Source organism: Sprattus sprattus, assembly GCF_963457725.1.
Source record: "Sprattus sprattus genome assembly, chromosome: 18".
Classification (NCBI taxonomy): Eukaryota; Metazoa; Chordata; class Actinopteri; order Clupeiformes; family Clupeidae; genus Sprattus; species Sprattus sprattus.
In genome coordinates, this window is record NC_137916.1 from 15077550 (window position 1) to 15094778 (window position 17229).

The window sequence follows — 17229 nt, forward strand, 5'->3', positions numbered from 1 at the left end:
TATTCTCCAGTGAAGACTTTTCTGCTATTGCTTAAAACAAACTGAACTTCCAAAAACACATTAGATAAATGCATTAACATGGACAGATACGTGGTTGTGGTGACATTTGATCTGGAATCAGATGGAAGTTCCAAAGACTACAAAGGTAACGTAACTAAAGATATTCAATAGCATTAGCCAAAGTAAATTATATCACATTGCTAGCCAGGGTGATAATATAACCTTTGTCATTATGCAGTAAATGTTTTTTTCTTCCATCTTGCAGACGTACGTAAATCCTCGTATCTAGCCAGCCACGTTACATGATTATTGCATCCTCACATGTGTTGACAGTGTGAAGTTATAGCTTTGGAGTGGCCCATTTGTCGAATATTTTCAAGACTGGTTAGCTAAGGGTGAATTTGGTGTGTTCTTTGTGGTTAAGTGTGTGTTCATAATGACATCTAATTTTAGGACTGCAGACCGCGAAACAGATTTATGACAAACTCAAAGAAATCTCTGCTTCAAAGTACATGACTGATGTATCACCGATGCCAGGTAGGCTCCATTTATATCTGAGGGATCATGTTGAATGTTACTCGCAGGGGGAGAAGAGATGTGAGGTACTTATAGCAAGCTGCCATTATAAAAAGTGTATTACAGTACCACAGTAGCAGTATTGTTGCCAGTGCGGGTGTTTTCTACTACTGTATGTGTCTTAATCTCTGATGTTTGCAGCTTGCTCTCTGAGTGGTAAACCCGTCCCTCAGAAATGGTTCTTTTCTCTCCAAGCCTGTTGTGGGTCAACTCAGGTAATCAGCTTATCAATAAGATAAGGGCAAATAATATGAAATGTATTTTAAATATGTGTGGAACTTCTTGTCTGGTGTTAAAGCCAGTTTCAGAAATAAAGACTGATTTCATGTATATGTTTAAAAACAAAGTGATATTAATTATATCTTAAGTAATACGACTAATATAAACTTCTTGTATTCTTAATTAATGTGATGCTGCAAACTTGGCGCACATAGTTTTGTAGCTCTGAGTGGGAGGAACTGGTTGAGCGCTCTCAGAAGAGCGACAGTGAGGAGGTTGGACCCTCAGCTCTTGAGGCATGTCTCACTGCTGTCGAGGAACAGGAGGAGCAAACGGAGCAGCCAACCATCAAAGAGTAAGCACTCCTACTATTGAAGTTTCATCTACTTACACAAATAGAAGCTGCCTAACCAAAAGTATTTTGTAGCAATGTGCATACATTCATTCTATCCTTATATAAAAGTGATTGAGTTTCAGCTGATGTTCACTTGTCAGCACTGTCTTAGTGCCTAAGAGTGTGACTTATTATTCCACCAGGCTCTTAGAAGAGGCAGCAGACGGTCTCCACCTGCTAGCAGATAAGCTCCCTCATCCAGGTCTGTTTTACAGTTGCTTATTGTGAAGTCCAAATAAAAAATGTCCCAGCCTTCCAAAAAAATATGTCTGCTTCTAACTCTGTGTGCATCAACAGAGTCCCTTAATAGAAGAGTACGGAACTCTAATCCAATATACTTTTTGCCAATTTCACCAGAATTGTAGAACACCTCAGCATACACCAGCTGAGTAAATCTGTTTATGTCATCTGTCCATTTCTAATGATTTTCTTTACATTTCTCCACAGGGACGTTCCTTTTAGATGTAATTTGTCTATGTGTGGATAAGGAGGCTCCTTCCATGAAGCACTTTCTGCCTCTCGTTGGCTCCCTGAAGCACATGCAGGCCTGGCACTCCGCCAAGATGACCATAGTCACAGAGCACAGAGAGGGGTATCAAACAGAGCAACTGCTTCTTCACATGCTGTTGAAATGCTATTGTTGTTTAAAGTGTTAAAGGTGCAGTCCTTTTGTCATTTTTGGCGAATTGCTCCTCAGGATTCTGTAGCTGTCCGTTTAGTATTTGTGGTAAAAAAAAAAAAATGCTGTTCTTACATAGCCCCAGCTCTATAACTGGGAAATAAACATAGTGGTGAGGACCGAGCCAATCAACACATGTGCCTCAGGAGCACGGAAGGTAGTGGGGTTATTGGACTGGCTTTTGAGCGCAAATATCAAAACCTTTTGCGAAAACCAAAACGAGGACTGCATCTTTAATTTCTCATAGTTTGATATAACTAACTGAAATGCCTGTGGTTGTTTCTGTTAGATACAATAGGTATTTGCAAGATATTGCCTGTACACTCCATACTACGTGTATGTGTGCGTGTTTGTCTATATATGTGTGCGTGTGTGTGAGAGTGTGTTCTCACCATCCCCTTGCTGTGTGCAGGTGGCAGAGAGAAGCGCTGTACCTCATGGCGAGAGTGTGTGACAGCAGCGACGTGCTGAGCTGCCTGGACGAGAGGGAGGTGTGGAGAGGAGCTGTGCTCATCCGAGAGAAGAAGGTGCCTCACCTCTCCCCTCTTCACAGATAAACACACAAAAACACACCCAGTGCTCAGAACACTAGATTCTATCTTTGAGACAGACTTGAGCCATCACTTAAGAGAAGGGGGAAGTGAAGCGCTGAGTTGAGAGAATTTAAAGCGCCCCAATTTATCACTTTGAGGTGTAAATCGTGTACATAGTCATGGGTGGGACAGTTAAACGTATCTGATGCACCTATCGGCAGAGCTCGTTGCCTAAGATGTTCTCAATGGTTATGATGATGAGGAACAATGTTGTTCACAGCCATTGGCATTTTCGGGCAAAGGTCAGGCTATAAGAGGGAGAGTAATTTGGTTAGTTGATGAACACATAAAGAGATATATTTAGATAAACAATTAAAAGCAGGTATTATGGCTATTATTTAAGCCTTAGCATGATATGATCTAGAAGGAGACAAAAAGGGAGAGGCTGCCCGGCATGGTGTATGGGAATTATGTTTAGTTTTGTTGAGTTATGGTTGGCTGAGAATTTTAGTAATACAAGGATGGCAAGATTGGCAGGATATGACCGCAATCTGTGCTGCATGCTGTGAACGGGATCCATAAAGGCCCTCTTACACAGTTAGACATGCGCAACAGGAGGGGGCTTGATCGCAGAAAGCTCTGCCTCCTATTGAGCTTTTTTTATATTCTTGGAATTACCTGCACTATGAGAACAAAGTGATCTTGGCGGGCAGTAGGGGACAACTTATACTTGAAGAATTTGGAGCTAAGCCGTTCAGAGCTTTGTATTTTTGATAGAGAACTTAACACAAGTTAGCATTTTAGCAAACTTTTATCAGTGCCAACTGTGCTGTTGGTGGTTTGGAAGGGTGTTTCATGCCTTTATAGTTGGGTAAAGCTTGCTAGTTTAGACAAAAACCCTTAGTGCTGCTTAACAGGGCCATAAGAGATGCTGTAATGAGAGTGGGGACACCAACCAAGCAAAGTGCTGCAAAATAAAATAAAAAGGAAAGACTACTTTTGGCCACCAGGGGGCGTTCAGGCTGCACAAATATCAATGAAGGCATCATTTAACATTCAGTAAAGACAACTAGTGTACCACACAAAATAAAGGATATTTGTCATGATAACACCATGGTTTTCCACGACAGCGCTCTGCATTGTGATTTTTTTTTTTACAATGTTCAAAAACATTGAACAATACATTACTGCTGAATGACTCCCAGCAGATAATTTTAAGCACCTGTTTTAGTGATATGACCTATATAAATCGAATAGTATGTCTGCATGCTAATCAAAATCTTTACTTACGGTAAAATAGTTTTTGTAATTTGATTCTAATTTTGATATGAAGTAGAGTTTGTTGTTCTTCACTGTTGCAAGTTAGAGATTAGCGCAGGATTCCCACCTTTCACCACCTTTTCATGCTATACATGGCCCAAAGTAGAAATACACACAGGCACTTCAGTGCTGGTCTGGTTTTAGAACTGGTTATTCAGGCACCTGGTGTTAAAGCTAAGGTCAAATTCTCCCTCTGTCTTAACATTCAGTTCTCTCTCTCTCTCTCTCTCTCTCTCTCTCTCTCTCTCTCTCTCTCTCCCTCTATCCTGTGGTGTTTGCAGATGGCCTCAGAGGTGCGGTTCGAGGGGTTCTGCCTAAAGAGGATCCACGCCAGAGGCTCCTGGAGTGGTGGTACCCACGGCTACACAGACCATAAGCTCCCAGGCGAGGTGAGGCCTGAGGCAAGAAAACCCAGTCCTGTGATAAATATTGTTTTAAATCACAATAGTTCCTCAAAGAGAAGGGCTTTGCTGTTTTTAGACTTGGATTAGGCTCTGACATCAGAAGTGCGGGTTTGATTGTTTTCGTAACTTCGCAGACAGGCCTTGCTGTTCCGGAGCGCGTCCATTAGTTACACTTCAGTGAGGAGGAAAATCAATTGCAGCGAGTTAATGAAATGCAAGATTGAAGCCCAAATGGCGAAAACAATAGGCTTTTATTTGTGTAGGGGTATTTATACATCCAGACTGTAACGTGGAAATGATGTTTATTAAAAACATGGATGGCTTTGTAGCTTCCCACTACCACCTGCACCCAATGATTTTGCCGCCCCCTCAAAGGCAGACCATACCTACCTCCTCTGCCCATGTGCTGTTCTGTGGTCAGACTACATCTGGCCTGGCAATGGGCACAGTGTGGAGAACGCCTTTGACAGCTGCTCCTGGCCCTGCAGACAACACACACACACAAAGCCACCAGCATTCCACTGTGTACAGTTCCACCTCCCTTCTTCCTTTCCCGTTGTCAGTGTTTGTATTGCTCTCTTTTTGTGGGGGGTAGGGAGCGGGGGGCTTGGAGGAGGGGGGTGCATCCCAGCTGTCATGCGGGAGAAAGCAGTGAGAGTCCAGAATGGTCTTAATGAGTTTTCCACTGAAGATTAATGATGGGAGCCGAGTGTGTTTGCCACTGCTGCGCACGTGTGGCTCTCCACCTGCGGCAGACTCCTCCGTGGAGCGCAGCCGTCACAACAGCCATGGCCGCTGCAGACAGGATTATGGCCTGTCAGAGGTGTCAAGTGTTCATGTGATGCGTTTGGGATTCCCTGTGTGCAGCCGTGTATGTTAACTGTTAGCGGTCTGCTGAGTGAATACCCCCCCCCTCCCCCCAGGTGTTTTCATGTTTCTAAAAGCTGGTCATGGAAAGGCCATTCTTCAAGGGCTGACCTACTCGGAGGCTTGCTTGCTGGGTCAAACGGCGCCTCTGTTTGCTATGACCGATTAGGTCAAGACAAGAGCCCGGTTTCATCAATCAGTGTGTGGAAACCAGCTTACACTAAGCAGGGAATGGCCTGTGTCATTGCTGGGGAGTCAATGCTGGGGAGTGCAGAAGTCCTTCTCTCAGTTTCAGTCCGGGGTGTATCGGTGCTCCTACTAAGAGCTATCAAGGCAGAATCTGCTGATTGAAAGTTGATCAAAGTCCCCACGGCAACGTGGCGGCAGACTTTGATTAAGAATCTGTCAGTAGTCCTAGCACATACTCAGTAAAAGTTATATGTAATCAATGACCTGAATTGTTACTTTTTCAAGTCAAGGTCAGACTGAATCACCTTCACTCTCCATGTTTTTCTTTTTTTGTGGAGGGATACAGTCAAACACAGCATATGAAATACATGTAGCTTTATTTTCTTGTTGGACAATGTAAACTAATACAAGATGGAACCTGGACCTGGGAGAGAACAGTATTACATCATTACAGGGCATGTACACAGGTAGACTACAGGTGGTCCTCAAGCACCTGTCCCTTTGCCCTCTGACTTATTACGTGTAAATTAAACTAATTAATTAAAGATGTGCTACTGTAGGTTATTTTTTGTTTTATAACTGTTGGTGAGCTTGAGCACCTGCCCCCCCAAAATGTCTGTGCATGGCCCTGCACTTTTATACTGTTGTTCATGCAAAAAATAATTGTTGAATTGTTGATTTGACATATTACAATGAAATGAATGACTATGCAACAGTGTTACAAAGGTTTTTCTACCATATAGGTGATCATATGTGCTACGTGATGTTATATATATCTATATTAACTGAATGAAAGTTGTTTTTTGTTTTCCCTTTCTTCATCTCACTGGCTCTCTTCAGGTGTTCCACTACTACCAGCCAACCTTAAACCTGGTCCAGCTAGTATTGGTCTCGGATCTACCAGTGTTCTCATGGTCCAGCACAGAGTTCGAACTGTATCCTTCCAGCGACCCTCAGTTGTGTATAAAGTCAATAGCCCTTCATGTGGTGCTTTGTGCATGAAAACATCACTGAAGAACATACCGTTTGGATTGATTATGATGGGGTAAAGTAGTGATATACATACGCACTCCCACATAAACCGCTTTGCTATGTTTACTGACTAAACCCCCTACAGTGAACACAGGCTATTTTGAAACGTTAAACTTTACCCAGTGCCACTCTTTGTCCAAAAGCTAGAGAAAAAAACTCAGCTAGTCAGAGATGATCATTTCCCTTAAGTGTCCCTAAGTTCCTCTGTCTGGCTGCATGTCTGCTGGCTCTCAGATAGGGTTCCAGAACTTTAGCCTCTGGGCTAATAATTGGCCTGAAGCGCTAGGCTTTTAAAGTGCACACAGCCGCACGCTGTCCGATGGCCTCTCGCAAACACACAAGGTGTTAAGTCTATTTGATCTGGTCCCATCTGTAATTATCCAGCACAGGACCGCTACCGTGCCGGGGTCCTGAGGCGCTTCTATTCCATTGGGCTCCCCCCTATTTGGAATGAGAGCCAAAGGAATAGCACTCAGCAGAACAAACTCCGTCTTGCACTTCAGCGTCTCAAAGTCTTTATGGTGTTTTTGAGTGATGCATCATCTCCCGGGACTCCGCTGCCTTGTCACCGAACCAGAGAAAAATTAGATCCATTTTGTCTGGAAGCTTGTATCCGGCCTGCGCACCACATTATAAGACCAGCGCAATAATAGCGCTGCCATAATCCCATACCATAAGCTGAAAGGCTTCTCCCTCTGGTTAATACACTTACGCCAAATAAAATGAAATATACCTAAAATAAGAGAAATGTCCAGGTATGTTCCTCTTTGTACCAGTAGGACTGTGGAAACACCCACCTCTTTTTATTCATTTTTCCAATCACATGCTAAAGACATCATTGTTACCTGTAAGTCTTAAGATATGTGGAGATAGTGAGGCATGAACCTACAGCATCCTTATGGGTGATCATGTAGAGTAGCTGTGAAACATTTAAATACCTAGTCATCGCTGATGATCACTTTTAAAAACACATCCGTAGCATTACACTTCTTTGAAACAGAAGTAGCCATCTCCTATCCACCAGCACCCATCTGTGTCTTTTCCGCACCTTAACCTGCTTGTGCACCAGCGGCCTGACCTCAAAGTCGACACGGGCCCGGATGCTTCTGGATCAGCTCGCCACTCTCCGGGGAAAGGTGAGACTGTCTTGCCCAACTCGGGGGGCCTCCTGGATGCTTCTATAGGCCCATGTGTTTGAGGGAGACACCAGAGGCTCACCCCGGTTCTTTTTCTCTCTGGCAGGTAGCAGCGCTGTTCTCTCTGTCCTGTGTGGTCAGCGCCCTGGCGATGCCCTCAGCCTCTCAGCTCAGCACACACAGGTGGAAGGAGTTCATGGCCAAACGGCCCAAAGCAATCTCAGGTACTGCATACTGCCTACTTACCCCCAACCCCCCAACCCTAACCCTAACCCCCCACACACACACACACACAGGCCTCATAGGATGGGGACACTCCCCAGAATACTGTCAGAACTCCAGTATGTTAATGTTAGCAATGTATTAAATAGAATTAAAGAGTATTTATAGTCGACTTTGTTTAGTTGATTTTGGTCAATCATTTATAAGCTCTGAAGTCATTTCCTCTTCTCATACATACCTGCATTCGCCAGAAGGCAGTCTGGTCATCTCATGGATTGGAAACAGAGCAGTCTAAGTGACCTTTTTTCTGAGTTCACTGGTTAACCAATACACCCACCATGGCCTCTGTCTCTGCAGTTCCTGAAGTGGAGGTCAAAGGCGAGATGGCACACTACTTCCTGCTGGTCCAGGGCAAAGCTGAAGGTGGCTGCAGAGCACGAATGATCCACTCGGCCAATCAAATCAACGGAGCCGCGGCCCTGGAAACGGTCAACGCTCTCATGCGGAGAAATGATTCGCCATCGTCAGGTAGAAGTCTAAAGTAGTGTGGTCCAGCTGTCTCTGGATGGTGTGTTGAACTTCATTACTTTTCAGTCATGCTAAAGCAGCAAGCGTCACTGATTGTGGTTTCTATAACTGGGTAAATAGGTTGTGTGTGTGTGTGTGTGTGTGTGTGTGTGTGTGGTGAAGTGGGTGTGTGAATGTGTGTGTGGTGAAGCAAAGCATGACTGAAGCTGTGCAGGACATCATTGCCAGTTCTCACACTCATGGTGAGTGGGCGTGAGCTTCGCACGTTAGAGACGGTGCATGCCACCGCCTCTGCACTGACAGCTGGAGCTGTCTGGTGTGCCGCTGTCGTGTGCGGGAAAACTCCCACGAGAGGACACCGATCACACACGTATTCACACTTTCCAAAGCACTACATCACTCACCCACATATCGAATACTTTCAAACATATATGAATATTATCACATCAGTGAATACATCCGTGAACACACCCACACATCCTGTTCTGTGCGTGTGTGTGTGCGGGTAGCACTGGTTGTGGTCAGACATAAAAGGGGGCACCATTTTCTTTTTTAAATGAGCAAAATGCAAGAAAAATGCTTGTGTCCTCATCCTTCAGACAGACCTGTGCAAAAAAAAATGTGGCTTTTATCAGTTACTCTCAATGTGCTGCTAGACATCATCATGACCTGAAGAATGAGGAAAGGCCACAAAAAGCCTCTCTTTAACTGGGAAAGGTTTTTAATGGGTAACTTAGGCTACACATCTTTTACACTCTCATACTTGTAACTCTGCTTTTGTACCTGGATAAATGCTGCAGAACAACCTGCTTCAGCTAATGTATGAAGTTTGTTCATGCATGCTTTTTCTGTTCATTTGTTTAGATCACAATACTATACAATGCTCTTACTTATCTTACCTGCTCCCACCCCTCCCCTCTCTAACACACACTCACTCATGCACTCAGGTCAAAGCACAGTGGACTGGCTGCGGTCCTTGCCCTGTATCCGTGGTGACAAGCTCCTGCGGCAGGAGAAGTGTCTGGCTAAGGTGCAGACTCTTGTCCTGAAGGAATGTCTCAGTAAGTACCACACACCACCCCACTAGTTGCCCGGGTAACTGGGAGACCTCAGACTGAGGGCTGCTTTTACACACACACACACACACACACACACACGAATGCAGACCCAAAGTCTAGACAAAGTGTCTGCTACAGACAGACAAACACTTACAACTATTCTTGTAAACATTCACCTGTTTCATGAACTTTGGCCTATGTAATGTTTCTAATTTCTGGCCGTTGTTCCTAGGAACAGCTCAGCTGGTATAATACATAGCACAAACCTCGATCACCTTCTTTGGTTTGATTCCCAGGGTAAATGAAACTATTTAAATGTAAATAAAGACTTCAGTCAGAGATTTGCTACTTTGGTGCTTGTTATGAATATGTATTATAAACAGTGAAGGTCATTTCTGTTGAAATGAAGCTTGCGGAACCTCCTCAGAACTTGGGGAAATGCATTTATTTCCCTGGGAACATGATTTCACAGCTGTCAAACGAGTGAATGTGCACCTATCTTTGGAGATACACATGGGGAAGCAGGATTGGAATGAAGTTGGAATTGTTCTGTTTTTTAAATGAGTGTTGGAAGTGACCTTGGGCCTGATCCAGTGTTTGCAGATCGCCTGTGATTTTCATTGCATTCCGCATATTCCAAAGGAGGGTGTTCAGTTTGAATTACTGATACAATTGTTACCTTATTCAGATGCAACAAGTCGTTTTTGCCTCTCGCTCAACCATGTCCTTTTTATGACCTTATAACGTTATAGTTCTACCCTTACCCAAATACAGGCACCTTTCAAATTATTGTTTATTATTAGGGAATTGCAGATTTTCCTGGAAGGTTTAAATCAGCAATGCAAATGCAACTGTTCTGTTCTCTCCTGTCATGCTCCAGTTATCCTCTGTGTAGATGAAGAGTTTGCGTCAAATGAAATGTGATGCTCATTTGAAATCCAGGTAGGAGAGAGGAGGCCCAGATGACTGCTGCGATGCCTGCCAGTCACCTGTGGACGCTGATGAGTCTTGCGCGGGAGCAGTTCTTCAGCATGGAGCAGACCGCACTGTCCAAAGGGTCCCCCAGCCCTCAGGCCCAGCCGCAGGCCCAGGAGCAGGCCCAGGAGCAGGCCCAGGAGCAGGCCCAGGAGCAGGCCCAGGAGCAGGCCCAGGAGCAGGCCCAGGAGCAGGCCCAGGAGCAGGAGCAGGAGCAGGAGCAGGGCCGCTCCCTTGAGGGTGAGAGGCCAAACGACATGCAGCACTCCCAGTATGTCCATGGATTGATGTCCATACCCCTGGATTTCTTCACTTCTGTTTACATTGCATCTCGTTACACTGCAACACTTTTTGCCCGGGTTCTTCACCAATCAAAGCTATATGGAAGAGAGTCAATGTTGAAAAAAAAACTCATATCAACTAGAGTTTGCCAAAAGGCATGTGGGAGACGCCACGGTCAAGTGGAAGAAGGTTCTGTGGTCTGATGAGACCAAAGTTGAGCTTTTTTTCAACAGTGGCTCTCTTCCATAAAACACTTATGCAAGGCACTGTATATCAAGTTAACATAACATTGTAGCATATTACTGTCTTGTGTACATTCAGGGAGTTATTCCTGTGTCCAGGTTCCGCTTGTTGTGGTGTTTGATGAAAGGGCAGGCCTATTTGAATGTGGTATTACTGTGTGGGTTTTTTGTGATGTACTGTGGTGGGATATATTGTGGAGTTTTGAAGTACCAGCCACAGCCTTCCTTTCATCTCTGTCATATGTTGTGATGATCCTGAGCAGACTCACGCAGAAGCCCTACCTCAGCCTGGCCGGAAAGGAGTGTGCTCCACAACTATGGGAAGCTGAGGAGTCGACGGCAGAAGTCCAGGTACACTGCACCTCAGAATCACCCACCAGGCCTCTCTCACCGCACTGGTTCAGCTCCTAGAACCTTACTCTCAAACTAGGAAAGACAACATCCAAATCACTCTTTCTCTCTCACTTCCTCTCAGATTCAAAAGTCCATTCAAAATGTGCATGGCTCTACCACAGTATAGTATTGCTGAAAAGACAGGTATGCCTAAAATGTGGGTCTGTTTTCCCCCTCCTTTCTCGCTCTGTCTCTCTCACTGTCTCCTGCAGGAGTGGTATTCTGGCCTCCAGCTCCGAGAGCCTGATGGGTCCTAAGGATGGCCAGAGAGACAGCTCCTCTCTGCTAGACGCCACGGAGCTGCTCAAGCACTTCACCCCCGAGGGCCTTCCCAGAGCTCCGCTCCAGCCCCTGCTGCTGCAAAGGGGGTGAGTGTGCACACACACGCACGCACACATACGCACGCACACACACACGCACGCACGCACGCACAAACACATATAGGGCTGTCAAAATGAACTCATACATTTTAGCGATTCATTTGAAATATTTAACCTATTGTCTTGGAATTTGAATATACTTCCTTTATGTTGATTCTACAGTCCGTGATTTTACATTTAAATATCCATTATTACAAGCTTCGGTCAAGAGAAAAAGCAATTAATTGCAATTGATCACAGCAAATTGTGTAATGAATCGACTGACTACTGCTATATACCACTCACACTACTCCTACACACCTCACTTACATTAAGCCACATTCTCTGCAGCTTCTGAGAAATGATGATGCACATACTGTATATTCACACTCCGATTGAATTTCTTGTACAATCTGTACTCACTCTGAACGTGTGCACTACACACATACACACACATTCACTCAACCCTATCCTGGGTTCTTATACAATCCTCATATCCGCTGAGAGTGTATGTAAAGATAAACAAAGGCATATATCTGAATATATATATATACTGTGTATATATATATATATATATATATATATATATATATATAAATATACTTGTCTCAAATAGAATAAGCATTCATGCCTCATTTCTTTTTTAAAGTACCCTTGCCTGAATTGACTACCATTCCGTTCCTACAGACCTTTTAACACAAACAATATCCTATTGCATATTTGATATTGGGACATTTTTGAGAATCCCCAGTTTTCCCCCGCATGGTTCATGGCTGTGTATGGCTGAGGTGCTCAGAACGTCTGAGAGAGCCACTTGAATGAGCCATACCTCTTTAGGCTGTTTATAACATGCCATTTTAGTGAGGACATTGCTCAGTCCCTCTTTCCTCAGCACTTGATATTTTACACAGAAATTTTGTCTGAATTGCATCCAGGGGCCCTGTTTCACCTTTAGGGATTTCAGGACGGTCTACTGTCGTCAGACCCAACCACAAGTCTTTAGAATAGAATGAATTGTGGACGTGTCTTTGAGCTGCTATTCATGTAACAAAGGTGTTTTAAGATTTAGCATTTGTTTCTAGCTGAGAACTTGGAAACACCACCCACACTTCATTTGGAAAAAGAAAAAAAGAAAAAAAGAAAAACATCTTGTATTTGTGATGTTTCTTGATGTGGTAGCAGATTATAACAGAGAGTGGGAGCTTCTACTACCAGTGAACTGCTGAGTAAATGTCATGTATTCCATGTCTGTATTAAAAAAAATGGATATATTGTGTCTTTGCCAGTAGCCGCTTTACTCGCAGGTTAAAGAGTTTGGTTGATGACGTGAATGGTGGTTTGTTCTGCACTGATCACCAGACACAGAGGAGCACTGGTTTGTGTTTGAAGCACCAGAGCTCTGATGGGAGAGGCTTGTGTTTGTTTGTTTGTTTGTTTGTGTCACAGGGAGAATGCATTCCTGCTGTCTCCAGACCTCACCCCCAAGAAGGTGAGCCAGCTGCCCTTCAGGAAAGCCGAGCGCTCCCATTACCATGGCATCGAGTGAGTACACATGGGCTGGGGAAAGCTTCATGAACCAGCCAGTCAGACAGGGGATAGAACATTCTGTGACTCAGCCACGTTTTATAGTGAGGAACCCATCTGGGAGTCCCTGATTCTCAGTTTTAGAACAGATTTAGGGCAGAGAGATGGAGAGATTGAGTCAGAATAGTTTCTTACCACCCGTTTCACAAATATATTTTATGATTCACAGATAAATGTCATGCCATTCACAAATCCTGTTACATGTATTTACAGACTGACGAACAAGAATTTACAAACTGGATTTTTGAGACTTTTCTGACGAGGCTTGATCTCAATGATTTTTTTCAAAAGGTCAATTTCTGCAGCCTATCAGATGTCTCTTAGAGTTTCAGCCAATTATATGTACATACATTTGAGGGTATAATTGAATGCAACCACACTGCATTACATCTGCGCTGTATCTATTTATGTCGACTAGGCGAGCGGTTGGTGAATGCACGTTAGTTAGTCTGCAAATTAACATTTATGAATTGTGTGTTATTTATATGTGCGAATACATCTGTGAATTTGGTGCTTTTTGGATTTTTTGGGAATTGTTAGCATTAAGTTACATAATTATGTAATCTTTTGTAACTAGCTCCAGTATAATTATAACTATAGCATCAGTCCAGCCACAGGGCACAGGAAGCCAAGGTGGCACACTCTGTGTTGGGCATGGGGTTTATGCTGTGATGTTTATGTGGGACACTCTGTGTTGGGCATGGGGTTTATGCTGTGATGTTTATGTGGGACACTCTGTGTTGGGCATGGGGTTTATGCTGTGATGTTTTATGTGGGACACTCTGTGTTGGGCATGGGGTTTATGCTGTGATGTTTATGTGGGACACTCTGTGTTGGGCATGGGGTTTATGTTGAGGTGTTTATGTGGGACACTCTGTGTTGGGCATGGGGTTTATGCTGTGATGTTTTATGTGGGACACTCTGTGTTGGGCATGGGGTTTATGCTGTGATGTTTATGTGGGACACTCTGTGTTGGGCATGGGGTTTATGCTGTGATGTTTGTGTGGGCTCAGGTTCTGTCTGGATGAGCTGGGAGCTCTGGAGAGAGACCGTGGCATGGTCCGGCTGCAGGCCCGTCTCATCCGCTACGAGACGCACACCACCTGCTCCAAGGAGCCCTGCCCCATCCCATTCGTGCTTAGTCCCGCCCCCTCCCCGGCCGTCCTATCCGAGCCTGGCAGCGTGCCAGACGGAGAGAGCCTCGCCCAGGTCGAGCTGCCCCGCCTCAAACGCCACGCCCGCGACCCAGACCACCACAGCTACCCACACAAGAGGTGAGTCCTGGGGCAAACACACAGCAGTCATGTGGCTGACTAAATCGCTGAGTATATTGTCTTTTCTGTCTGTCTTATTTAAAACACATTACCTAGTGGATGGTTATTCTTGTTTTTCTGTCAGTGCCACCTGTTTTGTCACTTATTGTATTGATCTGATTGGTATCTCAAACTAAGGGCTTGTTTGATCTCTGTGTACCAAAATAGGTTATCCTTCTATTCCATGGAATCCTTAACAAAATTATTCCTATTCTCATGTTATCCTGCATTTCCTGCACCTCCATTCACATTTGTTTCTTCGCCTGTGTTCCCCAAAGTAAAAGTCCCTGCCAGTCTATCCATTAAAAAAATAAAAAATAAATAAAGCCTCATCAGGAAGGCTTCATCAGGAAAACATGTTGACCTTCAGCAGATACTGTTTCCTTTACTGTAATGGACTAAGGACTGTTTACCCATAGAGATAACTGCCTGAGTTGGTGTTTGTTAACCTTGTGGCAGGAATGTGCTATCTGCAGCACTGATTCAATGTAGCAAGTTGTTCTGACCTAAGGTGTTGATGTGAATACCTTATCAGTCGTGTCCCCAGCTGCGTCAGTCAGACACTTTTGCTGTCAGGATGGAACTCTCAGTGTTTCACTGTCCATGCAGAACGTCCATACTTCATATTCAGCAGTTTTTTGTTCTCCTGTGACAGAAACAACAGGTCTTGGCCCAGGAAAACCTTACTATCACATACATATGTATGACTCATAGGTACTGGATCATGTTAGCTGGACATTAGTGACAAAAAGGGTGTTATTTATCTGAACGGATCCAGTTCTGGCAAGTTAAGGTTCGAGCAGAGTTCTGTCTGGCATGTGAGTTCCTCCTCGTCACGCTCAGTGTGTGGGAACTGGAATAAGTCACAGATGCTCATGAAGAGGAGGAAACCCTGTGTGTGGAAGCAGAAGCACAATAGAGCGTAACAAGGGGTCTTAGAGCACCTTCCATATTGCAATACAATTCACGCACACACACACACCACACACCACACACACCACACACACACACACACACACACACACATACACTACTGCACGAGGTGAAAGAACAGACGGTCACTGAGAGGCTGATGCTGTCTAACAGATGTGTGAAGTGCAGCCGGAGAGATAATTAAGCCTAGTTGGACCGACGGCATCCTGAGCAGAACTGACCACGAGACGGAGATGCTGGGCTGAATACCAACAGCATGTCGAATGATGCAACATTTCTGGGGTTTAGGGCAACCTGCTTATTTCAGGGCCTCTGCCCTGTCCTCCAAATGTGTCGCATCATTGCATCTCCAATATTATCTGTATGTGTGTGGTTTTACCAGTTGGCTTACCCATGCAGTATTAAGGAGCTTTGTCTGTGTATTCCCCATAGACTGGCTAAATCAGAAAGTGGAGAGGGTCCAGGCTCTCACAGTAGCAACAGCAGTGGCTACGTCCCATTGGGGGCCTCACGGGCCCTCAGACAGCAGACACGGCCCCAGTCCACCTCAGGGGCCTCCAGGAGCACTGCCCGAGGGGCCACGGAGACTCAGGAGGCGCCGCAGCAGAGCCAGAAGCCCACTGAGGGCCGCGGCGAGTCCCGCTCACAGAAACACTACAGAGTAAGTAACTGTGCAGGAGTAAGCAAATCTCTGACAATTGGAAATATTGTCTTTGTTAGCAAAGCAGTTCATGCTGATGTGGGACTAAATCGCATAGCTGTACCAACTAATAACAAGACACTGGCCCTTTTGAAGAACTTTCTTGACACTGTCAGATGGATAATGTCATGAAAGTGGATGTCCATGCAATTGAAGAGCGTATTTCTGTCTGTGTGCGTGTGCGTGTGCGTGTGTGTCTGTGTGTGTGTGTAGATGCTGAAAGAGGTGGTGATGAAGACTCTGAAGCAGCACGGGATCAGCGGCCACCACCAGGCCTTTGAAGCCTGCAGTCAGAGGCTGTTTGAGATATCAAAGTTCTACCTCAAGGTGCGTTACTGACCGTTACAGCAGCAAAGGAGAAGGCGATCTGCAGGTCACATTTGAGGGTCCCCAAAAAAAAGCTATCAGAGGAAGAGGTTTTATAGTTCTGCTGCTGAAGACAATTCTCTGTATACACACTGGATATGCCCAGGCTCTTTACAGTCAATAAATGTAGTCTTGGTAATCTGAGTCTGGTTCTGTTCTTTAGAGGTTCTGGATAACCAAGTTCTTCAGGCAGGAAAAACAGGCCATGGTATTTACATGTATGTCATTCACTTTTGAATGCCTGCCAACTACACAACATCACTAGTGGTTGAGCTGACGGGAGTTTTAGAAAAGTTCACTGAACAGACGAGACCTGAGACCTAGTGTGAAGCCAGACACCTCACACACCCCTGAGCTGTAACCTTGACTATGGTCTCTCTGTGTGGATCAGGATCTGAAGACGTCGAGAGGACTCCACGAGGAGATGAAGAAGGCTGCCAGTAGCAATGCTAAGCAGGTGCGGAACTCACTGGGGACAACATCCCATACCGCTCCTGCTCCGCTTGGCAGATGTGGTTAGAACGAGTGATCGTGCTCTCTCTCTTCTTCTCTCTCTCCCCTCTCTCTTTCTCCCTCTACTCTCTCACTTTCTCTTTCTCTCAGCTCTATTTGTTCTGTGGGTGTTGTGGGGGAGTGTGTTTTGTAGGGTTTTTTTCTTTTTCAAAATGTCAATTCTTCTGTGGCTACCAGCACAAGCTTCAAACACAAAGTTCCTTTGTAACTATTTCTTGCCTTGATTGTGTGTTTCACTTGATAAATCCATGTTTGGTATTTGTGCGTTTTGTCATGTGTTACTGTGCACTGCACAACAGAACTCATTGTGTTGTTTTCCATCTTCTCACTTGTTTACAGGTGATTGATTGGGTGCTGGAGAAAGCCTCAAAGAAATGAGACCCAGCCCCTGCATTCTGCCCTGACCCTCTGC

The 17229-nt window shown here is 44.8% G+C and overlaps 1 protein-coding gene across 1 annotated transcript; it reads left to right on the forward strand.

Annotated features, from left to right (window-relative positions):
- Positions 1-16: 16 nt before the first annotated feature.
- Positions 17-17229, forward strand: mtbp (MDM2 binding protein). The gene is made up of 22 exons (XM_080855793.1): positions 17-145; positions 454-537; positions 718-791; positions 1011-1150; positions 1333-1391; positions 1637-1781; positions 2281-2395; positions 4003-4110; positions 6022-6116; positions 7283-7349; positions 7456-7573; positions 7929-8099; positions 9047-9160; positions 10100-10372; positions 10920-11007; positions 11262-11417; positions 12855-12950; positions 14006-14266; positions 15671-15899; positions 16152-16265; positions 16696-16761; positions 17157-17229. The coding sequence occupies exons 1-22, from the start codon at positions 79-81 to the stop codon at positions 17193-17195; spliced, it is 2679 nt and encodes an 892-aa protein (XP_080711919.1). The 5' UTR covers positions 17-78; the 3' UTR covers positions 17196-17229.